Raw genomic sequence first — 21,803 nt, forward strand, 5'->3', positions numbered from 1 at the left:
CAGATTTAAGGTTAACATGTTACTAAACCAAGGTTTAAGAGCTCATCGGTATTACTGTCAGTTTCGAGTTTTTGATTTTTATTTTGGAAGTCATATGATTTAAAGTGGATCATGAACTAAAACATATTCATACTTATAATAATCATGTTGATTTTAAAAACTTGCAACAAAAAACTGAAAACTACATTTTGTACTTTCCATATTTCGATTTAAATTTTGTAAAAAAAATGAAAACTGAAAAAAAAAAATATTGAACGGTGCCTAAGGATTGACTAAGTTTATAGCAAATAAACGCATACATACATACATTAAACCGCTGAAGACATAAAAACTTTCATCAAACTCATTCAAGAAGTACTTGATTTTCATTATTTAAATTGATTAAATTTTGTATGGAACAACTTTAATTTTTTGGACAATTTCAGCACTCTACAACTCTACGTCGATCTACATTTTTTCCCCTTTTTTTGTAAAAAAAAAATAGAAAAACTAGACCATTCTTCACAAATGGCTATTCAATAAACAAATCCATATATAAAGTTGTAAATATTTTAAATTGAAAACGATATGGGACATTTCATCCTTTTAGTATTTTTCCTTACAATGTACTCCGTAAAGCAAATAATGAGAGGCGTCATTTTGTAACTCAAAGATTTAAGGCTAACATGTTATCAAACCCAGGTATAAGAGCTCATCGATATTACTGTCAGTTACGAGTTTTTTTTATTTTTGTTTTAAAAGTCATATGATTTAAAGCGGATCATGAACTAAAACATATTCACACTTATACTCATCATGTTGATTTTGAAAACTTGCAACAAAAAACTATTGAAAACTTGCAACAAAAAACTGAAACTACTTTTTGTACTTCTCATATTTTGGTTTTAATTTTGTAAAAAACTGAAAACATAAAATGATATCGATTAAGGATTGAGGAAGTTTATAGCAAATAAATGCATACATACAGTAAACTGCTGAAATGGCATCGACATTCCAATTCTCCTGTATAAAAATCTTCATCAAACTCATTCTATAGGTACTTGATTTTCATCATCTACATGCTTGTTTACAAATTTCCACCATTTACAATATTGATATCTTTGAACAACTTCCCACCTAAATGCACAAAATTGTCATCCAAAAAAACATAAAATTCTACATTTCATTTCCTCATAAAAAGAACTCAACAAAATTGTCAATAGACCTAGGTTTCACAACACTCAAAACCTATTGATAATAAATGGGGTTGAAAAGCTTCCCCTTATAATTCCAAATGAACTTCTATACATAAAATTAATTGAATATCTATATTGTACTAGCCACAACATAACACGAAGAGCGCAAGCACAGCAAAAGACCGTAATTTTATCTGGGATGCTGATGTTTTTTCCGTGTCACAAGGCTGTATAATTACAACTTATACAAGTGCGAGCTACAATGTCATATTTGTTTTGAATCAGCAAGCCAAAAACTGAAATCGCTAAGGCAACGCCACCGCTGTTACAAAGAAAAGAGTTTGGAAATCAAGGTCAAGGGCTTCAAGAAACAAGAAAGAAAACATGTACAGTGAACCTATGAGCCGAAAAGACAATATAAGGGATGAACTAGTAAGCTCCAACTTTGTCTTTAGGCTCAGTCCTTTTCGACTTATTTTGTCTGAACTTATATTATCTTAAATTTATCTGAACTTAACTGAACTGAAAAAAAAACTTAATTTACCTGAAATAAACTTATTTGTGTGTGAAAATATATGTAAAAAATTATTCTGTCCGGAATAAACTTATTTGTGTATGAAAATGTATGAAAAAACTTATTTTTTTGAACTTATCTTAACTGAACTTATCGGAACTCTTATTTTGTCTGAAATAAGTCAAAATAAGTCGAACAAAACAAAGCCCAAGTCCTATTAAGAGGGATAGATATTAGATACCATATCTTTTGCAGGTTGGATATCCATCATCTTTCTGCAATTGTATCTTCCAAAAAGGTCTTATATCCTGAAAGTATTCAAAAGTCAATCAGAGATAAACAATTCTTTATGCTGAAAAATTGAAATGAAAAAGGAACGAAGATCTACACATAGTAGCTAATGCACTGATGTAATGTACTAACCTTGTTGGCTATAGCTTTAAGTCAATCCTTTCGGACCATTCAAAAATATCAGAATATACACGATTTCCTCCTAAGTCCTCTCCTTTAGCACCTGCTGCTACCCTAATAACGTCCTCAATCAACGCAAAGTTTCCCATTATATCAACATGCGCACCACTTTGGGTGCCTCTACCCTCCAGTAAATTAGCCGGAGGAGCATGATCATACTCCCTTATAAAAGTTTGCATTCCAGAAGGGTTAAACCGGGTTTTCCCTTTCCATGCTTTAGCACACATGTAACCAGCACTCAAAACAGGAACTGTTTCATCTCCATTAACATTGTAAACCCCTCCTTTGAGACAAGAGCACTCATCTGAGCTGTCTGCCATTGTATCAATCTGAAAAGGAATGTAACAATCTGCAGTTGCGCTCAGCTTGTAAATATAGGCTCTCTCAGTAGGAATTCCAACTCCATATAAAGAAAATATCTCCATATCTGGGGCATTTGGTAATCTGCATGCATTGTAAAACAGGGAGCATGAATAAGGGGACGTTCTGTTCACCTTTAAAAAATAAGTTCCAGGTCCAATAAGTTCCAATAAGTTTCAATATTAATAACAATAAATAATTTGGTAATCTGCATGCATTGTAAAACAGGGAGCATGAATCACAGGCGAGAAAATTTTCTAACCCTTTATCTACCTCATACATGACCTAGAATGAGACGTTTATTTCAAATTTACGAAAACATAGATTAGTTGTACAAAAAAGATAACACCAAGCAGTTTGCACAATACACAGACGTCGGAATTTTGATTGCTTTCAACTTTGTGTTCAAATTCTTCATTGTTTTCTTACACACTTTTCAGTTTTCTTAATAACCGTGTTTTTCTCCAAACAAGACACTTATTTAGGAACGGAGGGAGTAACATACAAGCAAAGTAAGCAGGTGAACATTAAGCAAGTTTCTTAACATTATTTTGACAACACTAAAAATTAAAAACACACCTGGTTTCTAATGGGTTTGACCAATATTTATAGTGGTTGTATTTTGGGTCATCTAGATCATCAGCTATTCCATATGAGTAATGAGCATCACCACGTTTCATCATTTTTGGAGCTACATAATGAAGTAGATCTAATATTGATCCAGCTGTATAAACTTTATAATCTGCAACGGCTTTGATGCCGGGAATGCCAATGTCATGGTACTCTGTCCACACATCCCGGCAAGTTGCATTAACAAGGTTGTTTCCTTTAGTTGCATCCTGTTGAACAACAGAGGATCAGAGACTGAGAGGCACTCGTCAAAATAACGATATTACAACTTATTTTTGGCGGGGGGGTTGGGGGGGGGGGGGTGTATACATTGGAGCATAAAATCAAGGGTGGGAGGAGAGAGGGCAACAGATCAAAGCATTAATCAAGTTGAGCTTATATTCAAATTCAGTTCATATATTTCCAAAATACAAACTTTTATTAAAAAAAATATTAAAAAAAATCCCAATAATAGTTCATTAAGTTCGTAGGCAGAAACTTGGACTCCCATTGTTGTCAATAGCAGAATCACCAGCAAGCCATTGCAGAATGTCAATTATCTTTAAATAAAATACAGCCATGAAAGTTTGGTAACTCTATTTGGAGTCGATCCACAAATGCATCCTACTTATAAATAAAAATATTTTGTTAATTAATCAATTGGAGACTAAGAAAACAGTCAGACACCCTAAGTAGGTTGAATCATACTTTCAAGTTGCACCTTACTCATCTCCTGATACAGTCTAAATTTTCACTTAAATACATGATATTTGCAATAGAAGAATTGTACAAAATACAAAGCTCAAGACATTATGATATCATTAATGTGTGTGTGTATTAGACTCCCAGTAAACTACATGAATCTGGTTCAAAATTTGCGTGGTTAATAGACTATCCAAGTCTACTCTTTGACACAAGAATTAGTAGTAAACAAGTTAATTTCTTGTGTGGAAGGATGTAACTGTAAATCAAAGTAGAAAGATTTACCCTGAAGTCCATTCTATCAATTGTTGAAGAAGGAGACTCGGCTACATCCTTTCCAAATGATATAATTCTTCCAAAATGTGCACCTTTTCCTGATAAATCCAGGCATCCATTCTCATTCTTTCCAGTAGTATAGTTATCATTATTCCTCTGCTTCTTCAGAGTACAATTGTACCCATCTTCAGGTGACCAATCAAGATTACCCCAGATTGTGTCCCCGCCTTTTGGTATCATTGACATGGTTGTATCCCATGTACGAGTCATCCTCATTACATGCTGCAATGTTTGGAGACCAAACACGTCCTTATCCAGAACAGAAGGTGCAACAGATCTGCAAAGAGACAGATATTCTCATCTATAAGTAGTTATCCGCCTCCGAAATTTAATTGTCTGTCAGGATGGAAGATACTAAGCGACAAAAATAACGGGAAAAGAGTTAAAATTAAAAGGCAACACGTAACCAATTTTTATATCTAATTTCTAGCGAAAAAATAAATTAGAAGGCAGTTCACACACTCTCTTCTTCAGTTGAAAATTTCTTAGAATAATGGGTTCACACACGCTCTTCTTCAATTGAAAATCTCGAATAGTTAAAAGAACGGTTTTTTCATGAAATGCCCCTGAGGTTTCACGAAATTCACCAAATACCCCTGCGTGTTTCAAAATACATAGTATACCCCTATTTGAACTTAGAGTGCACCAAATACCCCTTGACTTAACGGCCGTTAGTATTCCGTTAACGTTATTTTACCTTTATGCCCTTACTCACCCAATATTCTACATTTAACTTTTTTTTTAAAAAAAATAAAAAAATTCCTTTCTTCTTCTTATTCTCTCTCCTCTCCTCTATGTTGCTCGACCCATCTTTGACATCTTGTCTCTGTTCATCTTCTTCTTCTCTCTCCTATCTTCTCTCTCCTATCTCTTCACAAAACAAAAAAATATTTCTTGCCCATTGATTAGCCTAACCCAACGCGAATTCGTATCCGTATTCCAATCTGAATTCAACCTTAAACCCTCTTCTTTGGTTTCGCCCTTCTTGTTTCTCCAATCTCAGTTCAAGCGGCGACCTATCCGACATGATATCGCCTCCGGTCAGCCCATGTTGGTCGCCAATGAGAGTGGATCTCACCGCGGCATGTCAGGCGTTCGCGACGGTGGCGGAACCGGACAAAAGTTTGGGTTTGCAATTTTCAATTTTTTACCCAATTTGATTTGTTTGAGGTTTGGAATTTTAAAGATGGATAATGCGGTGAGTCGGAGGAGGGCGATAAACGCGAGTTTCTCCAATCTACCTTCTCGTATGTTCTCCTATGTGTTCTCCTTTGTTGTATCTCCAATCTCAGTCCAATTTGTGGGCGATTATTTTCCAATTGATGATTTCAATTGTTTTTACTCATTTTCCATTTCAATTTAGGGACACCAATTTATTTCAATTTATTTCTCCATTTGGTGAGTTAGATGGGGATGTCTCCAATTCATGCTTTACAAGCCACTATAGCTCAAGGTGTTGCTTTTGGAACTGGAAGTGTCGTAGCGCACAAGGCTGTGGATGCTATTATGGGACCTCGCACAATCCAACATGAAACTGTTGGTACAGAGGTTGACAATATGATTTTGGATCTATGTTGTAAATGTAAAACAATTCATTGAAGGTTGAAGGTTGGCGGCGAATATGATTTCCGCGGATATGATTTCCAATATTGTCAATTTTTCCATATGATTTGGGATCTACGTTGTAAAAACAGCAGAATTTAGGCAGATTAGAGAGAGATTATTAGAGAGAGATTATATATAGACACTAGAATTCGAATTTGTAGTTTAGATTTTCGATTTTAGGAATTAAACTCTCAAAATTTAATATTCTCTTCTTCAATATTATGGGTTTTGTTCTTCAATTTTCACATGTGTTCTTCAATTTTGGGCTTCAAATTCAATTATTAATGGTATAAGTTGTTTGGGTATTTGGTACAAAAAACTTTATAAATAGGTGTATATTATGCAAAAAGTTTATAAATATGTGTATTTGGTGAATTATAAACATGACTTAACGGAGGACTAACGGAAAGTCATAATAGGGGTATTTGGTGAACCAGTTTGAAAAAATAGGGGTATTCTATGAATTTTGAAACGCGCAGGGGTATTTGGTGCATTATTGCAAACCTCAGGGGCATTTCATGAGAAAACCGTTAAAAGAATAAAGGGGGGAAAGGCCATAGACCTATAGTTTTCGCATTATATTTTTTCTTCAAAAAATCTGGATTAAAAAGGAACTTTAATTCATAAAAATTAATCCAAGCCCAAGTAAAAGATAATTATCCTACAAAATGGCAATCAAGCAGAAACAATTTTTTATTTTAAGATCAACATTTTCTACGTGACAATCTTAGAAGGGTTAACACTCGAACTCATTGGGAATATTGACTTGCAATATGTACAGAAAGGAGAATAGTATGATAAGAAATCTACAACAACTAAACGACAAATACTATCTGACTCTAAATAATGTCATTTTAGCAAGCAACTCATTTGTCCAACAAACATGTCATTTTTTTCCTTTCTTTTTTAATGTAGAATTATGATTGTTTTTCAAGGATTTGCAAATTATTATCTTCTGTAACAAACACTTCTTCCAACAAATAATATGATGGGTACTTAGTTATCATCAAATACACTCCTTAATCTAAGTGGTAACCTTACATAAATTTCTTTTATACTCCATCAGTATCTTTACCAAAAACGTTGCGCTGATTGTGTAAGTTGAACTACTAATGTACTATGAGAAACCAACCAGAGTAGTACCGTAGTTATAGATTGTATCATACTGTACGTATAACATAAAGGAATTCGTCTTGTTGATTACTGACATGATTTTTTAATCTAAGCCGACATATTTGGTAACCTTTTTTGTTGTACTCACTGATTATACCCATAACATGCAAAACGAGAAAGAAAGAGAGGAAATAAGACCTGGCTGCAGCAATATCCTTGGCTTCGGCCGAGAATAGTCCAGAAACAGCTTTGGGAACACCTAAAAATGGTCCACCAATATTCATTATCGCTTTGATATGTTTAGCACACCAATCAGATCCACCCCCGCCACCCATCGGGGCTGGTGCCTCAACCCACTTCATAAAGTGTAAAAAGTACAAAGCACCCATGGAATGTGGAATGACAACCACCTTATTCCCTCCGTTTGTAGCAACCAGAAGTTCTATATTACTTTTCATCCTGCTAAGAGTTTGGTCCCTTACCTGATGATTTCGTCAATAGGCAAGAATGTGAATATTACTAATCTTTTGTAGATATTAAGGAGCAGAAAAGATTTTTACAAAAAATCCATGCTTAAAAGATTGCTAGGAAGGTGTATAGTATGTTTTGTTGTGTGGGTAAGAACTAGTTTGAGCCACAGCACACACAAGAGTACTCATAAATCTCATTCCGATCTAAACATAAAAGTTCAATATAAAAACCAAGCTAAGCCACAATTCTACATAACATACCATTCGATATACCAAGGTGGTGTTTGGTTGTTAGAGGATTGGTAAAAAGTTAGAGGATTGGCCAATTTAGAGGTTTGACCAATTCAATCCTCTAATCTAGGTGTTTGGAAGTAAGAGGATTGAAATAGAGGATTGGGATGAATCCTCTAATTTCAAAAAAGTTGCTCCAATGAGCTTTTTTCAATTAGAGGATTGTATTGGGTAAGATAAAAAGAAAATTTAGTCCTCAAGTTGCAAAAATTACACCCATATCAATCATATCCATACATTTATCATTGGATTCGCCGATTCGCAATAGCTTAATCAAATAATTACAATGAATGTAACAACCCTTGCAACAACATAGAAGATGAAGCTAAACAATGATAGAACAATACAAAATGTCAAAAATATTTGAGATGGACTCGAACTTTTAAACATCTTGATCGTCCAATGAGCCTTCTATTACCGCTTAAGAAGTCCTTATATTTGTTAAACTTATCTTATTTGAGTTTAACAACCTTGTTAGATGAATCATGAATGATTTGTAATGCTCAATTTATTTTGACTTATTATAGCCAAAAAATTAATGTGAAGATAAATTCAAATAAGTTCAGATATAATAGACAAAATGCTTTTAGTGTGACTTTAGAGAAATTAAATAAGTGATTTTAGAAGAAAAAAAATCATGCACAAAATTATAACACGGTGCTTACCTTTTCTTTATTCACTTAAATACTCAAATTTATTATTACTTTGTTTACCTTTTATTTTTATATTATTTAACTAGACATTTATTTCTTAAATAGATGACGTGTAATATAATAATGGAAAAAAAAATTGAGTTTCTTAGAAGAGTGTAATGTAAACTTTTTTTTTCTCTTAGTTATTCCTATTTTGCAAATTAGACGTTTAATGATTTATTTTCTTAAAAGTTGTTAGTGGGATTAACACATTTTTAATTTTATATAAATGTTGTTTAATTATTTTCATGTTAGTACATTTTATTCTGATAAAAATCTAACCATACATATCCATATATTAGCAATTACTAATTCTCTATAATTAAATAAGTTAATGTCCTTATTGGTAATTTTACACAATCAAACAACTATTACATATCAGCTATTTACCAAACACTTTTACATAACCAGCTAATACAATCAGCTAGTCAAACAAGCTAATACCAACAGCTAGTCAAAATTGCTAATACAATCCGCTACAACTAACCGCTATTTGTCAAACAGGGCCCAAGTAAACTTTAGCAAATCTAGAACAAAACGTTTTTGTATGTATCTTGAAATACTAAAGATACTTCCATCAATATTGAAATTTAAATTTTTATACAAAATCATTTACCATAAATATTAAAATTAGATTGCTCCTTGTTCTACACTTCTACCTGCCCATTAAATGTAAAGCATCCCAAGATTTTGAGTGTTTCATTCAGAAGTCTATTAGTGTTTTAGAAATAGCTTCAAGAGAAGAATATGAGAGATCTAAACATAAAGGATCTGCAAATTATGATTGAACAACCTAATTTGGAAATAATCTTGATAATCCAAAGATTTCAAACCCACTTGGAGAACATGCTATAAGAGAAATTTAACAAATACAAATTAGCTCTTCAAAATGTATCACTAATTGTAGCACCAAAATCAAACATTAAGGATTGCTTATCAAAATACCTCAGTGTTCTGGAATGCAATTCTCCAATCATATGCAGCCATATACATTGTTTTCTCCTCATACCCTATACGAGCCAAGTTAGCAATCAAAACAGCCCACACAAAGTAGCCAGGTGCAAAATAATCAGCTGCCACAAGACCAGAGACAGGTCTAACCCTTACACCATCCGGATCCAGTCCAGTCACATTATTCAATGACATGTGCTCAACCCAGCAAAGGGGTCTGCCAAAAAAAATTATAAAGAAAAAAGTAAGTAGCAATAAGGGATAAAAATTACAGTACTTTAATTTCACAATATCAAGTACATCGGAATAACCAAGTTACTGTGGAAAACCAATCTACTTTGGTGGAACTGATTGAGTAATACTTCCTCCATTCTTTGTTAGTTGACATGTTTCTTTTATCACGTTTGCCAATGCAAAACTTCAACCATTAACATATTTAATTAGGAAAGTTTGGTAATATTAATCCAACCTTTGGCCGGTTTTCTTTTATTAAGCCCACCTACGACATATTTTTTAATAATCCCACCTTTACTACCCAACGACTTGTTGGGCCCAACAAGTCATAAACCTATTGTAGGCGGTAATATGTCCCTACGTGGAAGTACTCTCTCTTGATATATTCAGTCATCATCATCAATTCATCACCATCTCGATGATTTTTTCACCGGTTATCGGTCCCTTCAGCCCAATAAAAGTAGTTGGGTAGTAAAGGTGGGATTATTAAAAAATATGTCGTAGGTGGGATTAATAAAAGAAAACCGGCCAAAGGTTGGATTAATATTACCAAATTTTCCATTTAATTATCAAAAAGTATTTTTTTATTTTTAAAGTTTGATAAAAATCGAACAAGATCCACATGACTATATTTTATCTTAAGTGAAGGTAGTCAACTTAGTAAAGTCAAAACATGTCAACTAAAAAAGAACGGGGGAAGTACAATAATCAATGAACAACGTGATTGTTCTAGTACATACACGAGCAGAAAAGTTTCGAACCTAGCTGCTGGAACACTGTCGCAATACCTCTACCAAACAAGAATTTACAACCTAATGACAATTTTACACTCTCTTAAGATGAAAAACATGTCATACAACAGTTAATGGCTTCATATGCATAAATGTCAAAAGCTTCTCCATGGACCATGATTAAGCCATGAAAGTGGCTAAGCAACAAAGCAGAAACACACGGTACAAAAATGTTCAAGCAAACAACATAGAGTATAGAAAAAATACATATCCACCGTTGGATTTTCTTTTTCAGTTTGATCAATCCATATGAGAAAACACGTCCCAACTTAAGAGTATGCATTACTTCTTCTTTTTCCTTATCAGCATTTGCTACTACGTAAATGTCAGTTAAAGAAATATTCTACAAATAACTACAAACACAATATGTACTGGTACTTGAAGTGGGATCCAGAAGCGCAGTTTGCTAAACTTCGTAAAACAAGGTCATAAAGTGCGGTAACATGAGAGTAGAACAATCCAAAAATTCTTCAGCAGGGAGTCAGGGACCGGGTGAGACCGTGAGAGTATTGGATGATACTCATTTTAAAGAAAACATATACCGCCGAGATTTTATGAAATTCACCATGTAGCCCAGTGTTTCTTAAAAAATCACCATTTATCCCTGAAGTTTGGTATACTTTAAAAATACCCAAAATCTAACAGTGTCATGGACTCCTTTAACCCCCCCTAACACATCTCTCACCCCCAATGACCATCACTTCTCCCCTCAACTCCAACCCCTGTAGGTAGTAATCCTCTATCTCAATAATCTCATTTTATATCCAACTAGATCTATTTGCAGTTAAGCACACCACGTGTGAGTGAGATTTCAAAAAAATAGTAAAAAATACAATAACTTACTTGTATAATTTTGTTACTTAAACATTGGAGACGTTAAACTCTAAGAGAGTAGAAAAGTAAGGGTATTTTAGGTAGTTCAAAATTCTCAAGAGTTAGCTTATATACTGGAGGATTATATCTTATTGTGCACATTTACCAATAACATTAAATAATTAACATTAAGCTGATAACATGTCAAAATTACTAGCTAGCCACCGCCACCTACTGACCCAGTGACCCTCTCCCCCCCCCCCCCCCCCATCGCTGAATTTCTCATCTCCTCGCTTACTTCATTATTATCTTAGTTCATCAAACCGATCCCATCCCAAGATTAACAACAGCAATGTGAACGTCTTCTAATCCCCATCAGACCCTTCTTCAACAAACCCCAGGTCCCCAGCTAAACAGCACATCAACCATTTCTAGCTAACATCGGACCAAACCATTTACAGTTCACTTTACGAATTAGCACAAACAATTTCTAGCTACAATCACAAAGTCTTGTTTACGGAATTTTCAATAGACCACATACATTTCCCAGTCTTGGCGCCTCTTACAACATTGTCTAGCATCCAACTTTTCCTCATCACATGTCTGCAGTATGCCCTTCTCATAGGTGAGCATTTGCACCTTTTAAAAACTACTAGAAAACTATGAAAGGTAAACGACAAACTACAATGAAAAAATACAAAAAATGAAAGGTAAAAACCACTTCGCTTTCATAAAATATCCCCACCTCTGAACTCTAAACAACAAGAACTCCACATATAACAAAAAAAATGACCCACAATATGCACATCAAGGCAGCTAATACAACGGTGATGGGGCTAAAGAAAATACCAAATTTAGGTTTCTTATCCAGCTGAATATTGACATAGACATCAATAATATGTGCAGAAGAGAAGCATTAACGATTTAAGATGACCAACAGTATGTCTGATTTTGTCCAATATACAGAGAAAATAAAAACTCAGTCTATCAAAACAGCACAGGTGAACTTTTAATCTAATGTTCCAAGCTTGCATAAAAAAAAAACAGCACAGGTACTGAAATAGGGAGGGGGGTGATTCAGCAGATTCTAACTTCAACGGATGGAAATTTGGGACATTACTATTGTAGGGAACTACAACTTTCGACACTAAGTTGAAATGAACAGTAAATCCTAAACTCTGGTTATTAACTCTCGCTGAATCGAACGAAGGACAACGACAAAGGAGTGCAGAAACTTCTAGAAATGCTTCTAAGTTCTAACCTCTCTTACAGGGGTCGAAAGGGTCAAAGACAATTAGAATAATGGGCCGGTGAATGAGTGAGAGCACCAAAAGGTCAAGATGTAATCTGGAACTTCAACAGGTCGAAATAGGTAAGATGTGTGTAAGAAAATGCACAACGCATATTACCTCATTGGATATACAGAAGGCCAGGTCTTTTAATCAGTAGCATCATCTTCAAACATAACAACGTGTACGTCGCATAAGCATACTTTATTAGCTACCCAGGGAAATATATCTCTAGTGCTGATGTTAGATAGACGGATAGTTCAAATATTTATTAAGTGAATATTTGTAATTAAATATAGAAGGATGCCATATTATCAGGCAATCAACAAATCAAATTACATTCATCATTCTCGAGTAGAAAATAAAGATGAATAGAGAGGAAATTTAAAACATAAAAGAAATGGATAAGATACCCTGTGAAAAAGCACAATATGTGGAGTCCCAAACTGGCAATAAATTAGATTAAGGCATATTGACCCCAATTCCCCACACCATACCGCCAATATAGTGAACCAAGAAGCTCAAGGGCTTCTTCCAAATTCCAACAGAACCAATTTGATGAGAATCTGTTAATCTCTTCAAAGGCGCAGACAAACCACCACTATGGTACCACATGGCATACAACAGAAACATCAGGCTAACGGTCTTTGTAATCCCACCCACAAAACAATGTCTCAGTGTATGCATAGGTCAAGCACATTTGATATAATCCAGAGAAGCTCCCAGTATCCATATGCCCATAACATCCGAATCCAATGTTATAAAATAGCTATTTTGGACTAACAACCCCCAACTTAAACCAGCCAATTTATAAGACATGGCTAATATGTAAAGAAAGTCCATTGTTTTGACCTACTGAATTGCGAAAGGAACCTTTGCAAATGTAAGAATGATTCTTAGTTTGGGGACTTTGTGGCGTTAAATTATCAATGTGTCTTCTCTCTTCAATTTCCAGTTTCTATTTTCCTAAATATTACATATTTGCAGGATGAGCTTGAAACTGTGTGTTGATTATTAGCATCCAACTAAAGCACTGATATAAAACCCTTTCTTCAAACAAAATAAACAAACAATGGAATACCTTTACTCTGGGCATAAGTTTCTGTATTCCAAGCTGATACCATAAGATTGATGGTATAACTTTCTCCTTAATTAATCTTGATATTGGTTGGTGTTTGGGAGGAAGAAGTAAACATACACAAGAAACTGGTGCTTCATATTTTCAAAACATCCTTAGAAGAAAATCTAACAAACAGATACTGATATACAGGCACCAAATAGCCACATCAGTTACTCTTTAATTTCCAAAAAATTGGTATCTAATTCTTTACTCTAGCAAACATTATCAAAAGTGCATGTATTTGATGTACATTTGAACAAAATCATCTCGTGCTCCAGTACTTTGTAACCTTGAACATATCTCTTTCACCTCAATCTCATAAGATCTTACCTACCTAAACTTTTATGGTTGAATAGGCTACTCGCCATGACCGATATCCTTCACCATGATCTATCTCCTGACTAAGGCAGAAGGAAAATTTGGAAAATTGGAGAAGTTCAGCAAACTAATTGTGCACTCTCAGCCATATGGTTTTCATCTCTAATCTCTGCTTCAATTAAGTAACAAAACTGACTTTCTGACCCTTTTTTAGCTCAACTCAATGATACAACACAAATTCAGGCTCTTCAAAAACTCTACAAATATACGGTGAGCTGCAAATAAGAGCTTGCTACTTCAAGGCTAAAATAAAGTCCTTGACTTGTTAGGTCGGTAGTTTAGGTAATCATCAAAGGACCTATTTGATTTTGATGGAACCCGTTAGCTAGTGAAAATATAATGTCTTTTAATTGATTGATGCTCTATATCCAGAACATGTATATCAATATTTTAACTAGAGATAGCGCTACAAACAGACCATTTCTAGCATGCAATATAGTTCTTAACTACAAATTCGAATAATGCTACAATAAGTCAATAACAGTCATAGAGGCAAGACAAATATCGCCCAACAATTAAAAAGCCTAGTTAGATCATCACCAATATGTTAAGCCACAAATAATAAACTCATTAAAGCTGTTGTAATATTCAGCCATTCATCAACTCGCTCCAAAACTTGAGTCACAAACAACTTCCACAACAAGGAAAGTAGAAGGGGAAAACCACAAAGACTATATCATGTAGAATTACATTACATAGGATACAGACACAAAGCAAAGGCAGTACCTACTTTATCTAACTTTTTAACTATCCCTCACCTAACAAGTTTACAACTTTACAAACATATTCAACTCCCCAAGAACTCGTACTAAAAGGTATCGTCTCAATCTAAAGGAATAAATTCTCATAATCGCTTTCCAAACCAAACCTCAAACTTTAACAACTTTACAAACAAATTCACCTCCCCAAGAACTCCTACTAAAAGGTACTCTGTCTCAATCTAAAGGAATAAATTCTCATAAACACTTTCCAAACCAAACCTCAAACTTTAACCACTTCACAAACAAATTCAACTCCCCAAGAACTCGTACTAAAAGAGTAAAAGGTGCTGTCTCAATCTAAAGGAATAAATCCTCATAATCACTTTCCAAACCAAACCCCAAACTTTCTGAATGCACCATAGTTCGGGTGAATTTCGCTTCTAAGATTAGAACATGTCACACTTACATTTAAACTATGTTACCAAGACTCTTCATTTCACCTCAAATACCTGTGTCGAATCCTCTAGACATTTCAACACTTCAATATGTGCTAAAATCATGAAAATTTTATTTCACCTCAAATACCTGTGTCGAATCCTCTAGACACTTTGACACTTCAATGTGTGCTAAAATCATGCAAATTTTGCACAAAACTCAAGTCAAACACTTAGACAAGTACCCGTGCCCAAATAACATAGCATTTAAACTCATTTTGGACCACATTTCAATTTCATAGTTATTCATAATTTACCAAACAAAACCATCAACATTAAACTAACCCAAAAAAGGAAGGGAAAAAAAAGCATATACCTTCTGTACAATTCACCAAAAGTACCACCCCAAAGTCGTTTCCGAAACAAGCCTTCGGCACACTGATGACCTTCCCAAAGCTCAAGCCCGCCCGTCACAATCCCGGGTACAAAAACCACAGGATGCTTCACCTTCAACCCTTCTTTATGTAATTTCACACCAGGCGGGTCGGGTAATGGCCCGGTAATAGCTTCGGTAACGAACTGCGGAAACGAAGCTGGCATTGCATTGAATAAAAACAACAAAAACCACCATGTACAACACACCAAACCTACAAACCAACAACAACTATCAACGCATGACCATTTCTTATTCCTCCTCGTCCGTCTAGCTATTTCCTCCTCTTTCTCTCTCCTCTTTCTGGTCTCCTCTATTTCCTTATCCGAATCTTCCGGTGGTGTAAGTGACGGCGGTGATGGTGGTGGCGGTGATGCCCCCTTCCTCCGCCTCGGAAACGGCATCGTTTTAACCGCCGCCCTTGATTTCCGGTGCCGAATTCAGCAATCAGAGTGAAATTGAATTCGAATTCGAGTTTTTCAAATGAGTTAGCTCGATTTTGAAGGTCGTTTCTTCGCCGGTGGCAATGGAGGAGAGAGAAATTGTTAGTTGTGTTTGTTTTTTCTGTTTTGGGGTTCCTTTTTTCCAGAAAATGAAAGAAAAGAAGTGACGGTACGTGGGACCCAGTGGTGCAACCCAAGCGTCGTTTGCGACTCACAGTGAAGGGAATAGGAAATAGCCACGTGGAGAAAACAGGGCTGTTTTGGAAACAGCTTACTATGTGGGCTAAATGGCTGATGTTGTAAATGTTTTTTTTTGAAATTTATTATATACTGTTTTTAAAAAAAATTAATTATTATATAATTCGGATTATAATTAGCATGGTAGGAATTACCGGGGATGAGGAAAAGGAATAGGTTTACACAAATTCTTATTTACAATGGGTGTACAATAAATATTGTACACCTGAGTAAAAGTTAACCCAAAATGCTTAAAAATTAAGCATGTAAAAGTTATCTATTTTTAAGTGATAAATTTTTTCATTTTAGTAAAACTTATGTCTTCAACATCACTAATAATGCATAAAATTAATAATTTAACCCTTTAAAATATTTATCTATCAATTTTTTTTACTAATATAAAAGTTAATCAAAACTAAGTTAAAGTTACAAAAAAAATGGTTAAAGTTATCTTGGTGTACAATAAATTTATTGTACACCCTGTGCGCGCAAGACCTTTTGATACATTTATACATAAATGGGAGGGTGTTGTTAGATACAGATTAATAAAAAAGAAGCAAAAGTTTATATTTGATATATATAGAACACGATAAAAGCTTTTTCAGTGTTGTAAATGATATTGCGTGTGTATCTTACAAATATATAGCAAGGTATATATAGAACCGAAATTCCTACTATTGATGGCTAGAGTAGCTCTAATATTTACTAGAACTAGTTTTTTGGCCCGTACATCAATGCATAACATAAGGTAACGTAAGGCACCAATAAATGATAAAAATGTAATTTTTGATAATTTATTTTATATATATTAAAGGTAACAATGTTATACAATATATACATACATTTGCAACTTTTTTATTTTCTAAATTTTCTATCCGCCAAATAGTATTGTACCAAAAGATATTGCTATCCATTATAAGTACTCCCTCCGTATTTATTTAAGAGATACACTTGACCGGACACGTGTATTAAGAAGAAAAATTGAATGAATTAAAATAATAAAGCAAGTGGGGTTGGATAGATATTTTAATAAGTAAACAAGTGGGGACCATGTCATTTTGGGGGGTGGGAGGTGGGGTGGGTGAATTAGATGTATTATTTAATTAGATGGTGGAGTTGATAAGTTACTAAAAATGGCAAGTGTATCTCTTAAATAAATACGGCCGGAAAAGGCAAGTGTATCTCTTAAATAAATACGGAGGGAGTAACACGTTACGTACAATACGTTAAATTATGAATATAGACCACGTGGTTGTTAAGGGATTAACTGATTTTCGCGTTGAAGTTTAGAGTACAAAATTAGCAAATTGTGTTTTGCTTAAATCCAAAAGTAATATCGTCCGTTTTAGTCGTGTGTAGCCGCTGCAAGTACAATATTTATCAATATCAAATTTATTACATTTCACAATTCACATGTTTTGCATGTTAACACAACAATGTTGATAAATCTCATCATTTGTCATATTTAAAACAATACATCTAGATAGTGAACCGAAACACGGGAAAATAGGAAATTAGGAGATCCTTTAACAACATATTAATATCCATCTCCCGCATATTCCCACATCTTGCAATTTCTACAGCATCTAAGCCATCTCAACTGAGTCCAAGTCATGTGTTGTCAATTTGGCAAAATCCTTTATTATGTAAACAAAGCCAATGTTTTCCTATAATTAACGGTATTACATTAAAACTAAAACATTGAAATCTTCCCTCAAAAACTAAAGCATCGAAGTCAAATAATCAAGTAAGAAAAAAATTCAAAATGAGAAGTACAAAATTTGAACATTGACATTGATATCACAAGATTGTTAATCCTTTGTTGTAGATATTGGAGTATGATTAAAAAAAAAAACTAATGAAATAGGGAATTTTTTTTCATTTACATGACCAACAAATTAAAAAAAAATTATACCTAGCGGATGGCGTGCATAGCTACAATAGGGAAGTGCTGCAAAATCATTAACGCCCTTTGTCCTATTACTCTTCAACTCCTCTACAACACCTTTTCCTTAAAAGAGCAAAAATTATATGGTTTATCAATAATACAAAAAGTTGAAATAAAAAAAATTAATACGAAAACTTTTTTTTAATAACATGCAGGAATAAATCTTGAACTTTTGGCTTTGAGGTAGAAATGATTCTAACCGAATTTCCTAAAGCCAGTTAAATTTAAATTGGAAAGGTAAAATCAAAATTAAGAATTCTAAATTGAGAACTAAAATATCCAATTATTTAAGTGTTAGACTTTAAAAGAATTTATGGATGAAGTATGTTACATGGAGAATATGAAGCCCAAGAGGAAGTGTAATTAAAATATCAAATAGAGAATGTGAAGAGCAAGAAGTGCATTAAGTTACTGGTCACTTAAAAGAGAGTTGAAAAACACATGGCAAACAAAATACGAAGTAGTAGAGTGACACATGGCAACCAAAAGTAGATTGACACATGGAAAAGAATGGTAATTGGTTTCTCTTTTTAAATACTCCCTCCGTCCCCGAATACTCGACCCGGTTTGACCGGCACAGAGTTTAAGGGACTTGAATTGACTTATTTAATTTAATAGGTAGTAGTTGATAGTGGGGTATTATTTTAATGTAGTGAGTGACAAGTGGGTTAAGAGGTGGGGTTGGGGGAGAGTAGGGGTTGGATTTTTAATTATTTTTTGTATGGAGTAGGGGGTAGGTGGGTTAATACGGGTGGAGTGAGAAATAATATAATATTGTTAGAATATTTCCATTTTTAGAAACAGGTCAAGTATTAAGGGACGGCCCGATAAGAAAAACAGGTCAAGTATTCCGGAACGGAGAGAGTACTAGGTATTGATAGGTGGTAGAAAAATATGGTATAAATTCTAACATTCACTTACTAGGTGTAAATGTTGACTATTAATAAATAGAGGGAGATTTCTAGAGTAGTTAAGTTATTTCTTGTACTTTGGTTTACTTCTTGACCTAATCTAGTATCAAATCTAGTAATGTGACTCATGTCTAAAGTGTGGGATTAATGAAATAATTACTCCGTAATTAATAGACCCATTTTGAGAATTTGACTATAAAGTGTAAAGTTTCCATAGTTGCATTAATTTTAGTTTGGTTGGAAGCTGAAATGCTTGGGTTATAAAGAAATAAACGTAAATATGTTAGAAAATATTTTTAAAGGACATTCCTAGATTAATAAGCATATTTTATGGTCACGCGTTTTTTTTTCCCAATCTATTTAATGATTATAAAAGAAAATATTTATATTATATTTTAGGATTATTTTTACTCCCTCTGTTTTCGAATATGAGTTCCTTTTGGAATTTTGACACTATTCACAATTGAATAGAATCTTCTAATTTCTTTCCAATACGTAATTCAAAACATATTCAAGTGAGATCTTATTTTGTTCGTTTTAACGTGTAGTTTAACATTATTAAACTTTTATATTTTTTTAACATACGTATTTGGTGATATAATGATATTTACGTGAGTTGAACCGAATTGAAAAGTCAAAACATGACTAATATTTAAGAAAATGGGAGTATGTAAAACTGGTCCAATCCATAATAATACCAAATTTATGGGGTACCAATAAAGTGTATTGTAAGGACAAAATCTACTTAACACTTACACCTACTAGTCACCTTTCTCACACGGTCCCTCCTCGAAAGCGATGGCGAAGTTTCTCCATGTCGGCAAGTTCTACCACCTTCTACTCCGCCGTCGTCTCCAAGTTCCCTATCTCCGGCGACGGCGACCAGCCAAGATTCATACTATAGAGGTTAGGGTTTCCTTCCAAAACGTAGAATAATTGTTTTTTTCTTCGTTATTTTTTATTTAATTTGAAACTTCGGGGTTCATCTAGTTGCGATTTTTCTGATTGTCTTTCGGTTTCGTTTATGTTGATTTCTTTGCTCGGAAGCTGCGATTTTTGGAGGTACATAGGATTGACTGATTTTTGACGATTTCTTGCTATTCTGTTCATATGATTTTCACCAAATTTCCCCCAAATGTACTGGAATTATTGTAATAATTAGTTCCTGTAAATTGAGCTTTAATTTTTTTTATTTCTATCAAATTAAGTTCAAAGCTTGTTGATAATAATGAGTAATGGTGCATTACAGGAGGAAGAGGCAGTGGAGGGTAGGATTTTTTCTATGTTACAATTTGCAGCTTAATTGTTGATATAGATGATAATTTCTTGTTTGCTGATTGTAAGATTTCTGAATTTTTGGTGGTTTGAAGCTGTATGTTACAATGGAATTTTGTTAGGGTGATTGATAATTGCTATTTTCTAGAGTTAGAACGTATTTTTAGAATAGAGTTTGGTGGATTGAAAATGGTTGTTTTTTGGAGTTCGAACATAGATAAAGTCAATTTTGGAGGAGGAAAATTATTGTTTTTTGTGATTGGAAAATGGGTAGAGTTGGTCAAGGTATTGGTGTTCTACAATGAACAATGGAACAACCAGAATCCAAGTTTATTTCATAGCATAACACTATGTTTGGGAATCATGATGTGGAAATCAATTTGGAACCTTGAATAAAGGATAACCAAAGAAAAGTAGAACTGTGAAAATCAGTACTTTCCTTTTGTTTGGATGAACAATGTAGAAAACCATTGAAGTGTAAGTGATGTGGAGAACTTCATCAGATGTGCAATGGTAACTCTGCTATCTATTGGCTATCCTTGAGATGTGATGGTGGCAGATGTGGTATCTGCGAGTTAGATTGACTGATTCTGTAGCTTTTTTTGTCTGTGATACTGGATTGGTTTTCTGTCATGCTTTGAATTATAATTTCAGAATATTCCCTTGATATACTAATGAGGGCAATGTTATGTATAGTAAGGTGTCAAATTTTTTTTTTGAACATTTTGTCATGTTACTTTGTTGACTAGTATAGTTAGGTTTCTTGTAAATTGCTATTTCTGAAAATTTGCTGGTGTAAAAGATGGTTGCAGCCTGATACCGTGTGAATGAGGGAGGAGAAAGGACTGCGTGCACTAGAAGAAGCTATTGTGTTGGTGAGCTTAAGCATGTGTTTTACATGTAGATTCCTTTCTGAACTTATGGTTATTTAATTCATTTATTTGGCTCTGTCTGCATCTTTACTTCCTGTTAACAAATGTTCTAGTGCTCATTAATCTATTTATTATGTTTTCTGCATTGGCTTCCACTAAGGTATGCAAGTGAGTACAACAAGTGTGTGAGTTCTATTTCAAGTAGTACTCTACTGCTATTAGAAGCCTATTAGCTCAAATGGTAGAGCAATGTGTCATGGTACATAGATGTAGGTTCGAGTCCTACATAGGCTACAATTATATATTTAATATTTGATATGGATTTTTTTTTATTTTTTTATTAAAAAGGGGCTACTATGTCCTTTTAATTAGATGCGACTCAATAGCTCAAAACTTGATTTCATATGCTGGTTATGGTGTCGCCACTCAAGAAATAGGTGACTCTGAAAATCATTTGCAGTTTTGCAGCATTTGATCTCAGCTGTCTTTTTTAATCAAATATTGGCATGTCCATGGTTTATGCACAAGTCATATTACCTTCTCAGAGTATAATTTTTTCTGCTGGATCACTGTTCAAAGGAATTTGCTTGCGACTGTTGGCCTAAGCCGCGCTCTTTTTTCTTCTGGAAATTGGT

General features: G+C 34.1%; 1 protein-coding gene across 1 annotated transcript; it reads right to left on the reverse strand.

The window, feature by feature from the left end:
- Positions 1 to 1,130: 1,130 nt before the first annotated feature.
- Positions 1,131 to 16,209, reverse strand: LOC110793733 (phospholipid:diacylglycerol acyltransferase 1-like). The gene is made up of 8 exons (XM_021998631.2): positions 15,426 to 16,209; positions 9,284 to 9,506; positions 7,084 to 7,367; positions 4,117 to 4,444; positions 3,100 to 3,359; positions 2,113 to 2,604; positions 1,931 to 1,997; positions 1,131 to 1,497 (listed from the first exon to the last, which is right to left on the reverse strand). The coding sequence occupies exons 1-6, from the start codon at positions 15,884 to 15,886 to the stop codon at positions 2,121 to 2,123; spliced, it is 2,040 nt and encodes a 679-aa protein (XP_021854323.1). The 5' UTR covers positions 15,887 to 16,209; the 3' UTR covers positions 1,131 to 1,497; positions 1,931 to 1,997; positions 2,113 to 2,120.
- Positions 16,210 to 21,803: the final 5,594 nt, after the last annotated feature.

Source organism: Spinacia oleracea, chromosome 2 (genome assembly GCF_020520425.1).
Source record: "Spinacia oleracea cultivar Varoflay chromosome 2, BTI_SOV_V1, whole genome shotgun sequence".
In the NCBI taxonomy this organism is placed as follows: Eukaryota; Viridiplantae; Streptophyta; class Magnoliopsida; order Caryophyllales; family Amaranthaceae; genus Spinacia; species Spinacia oleracea.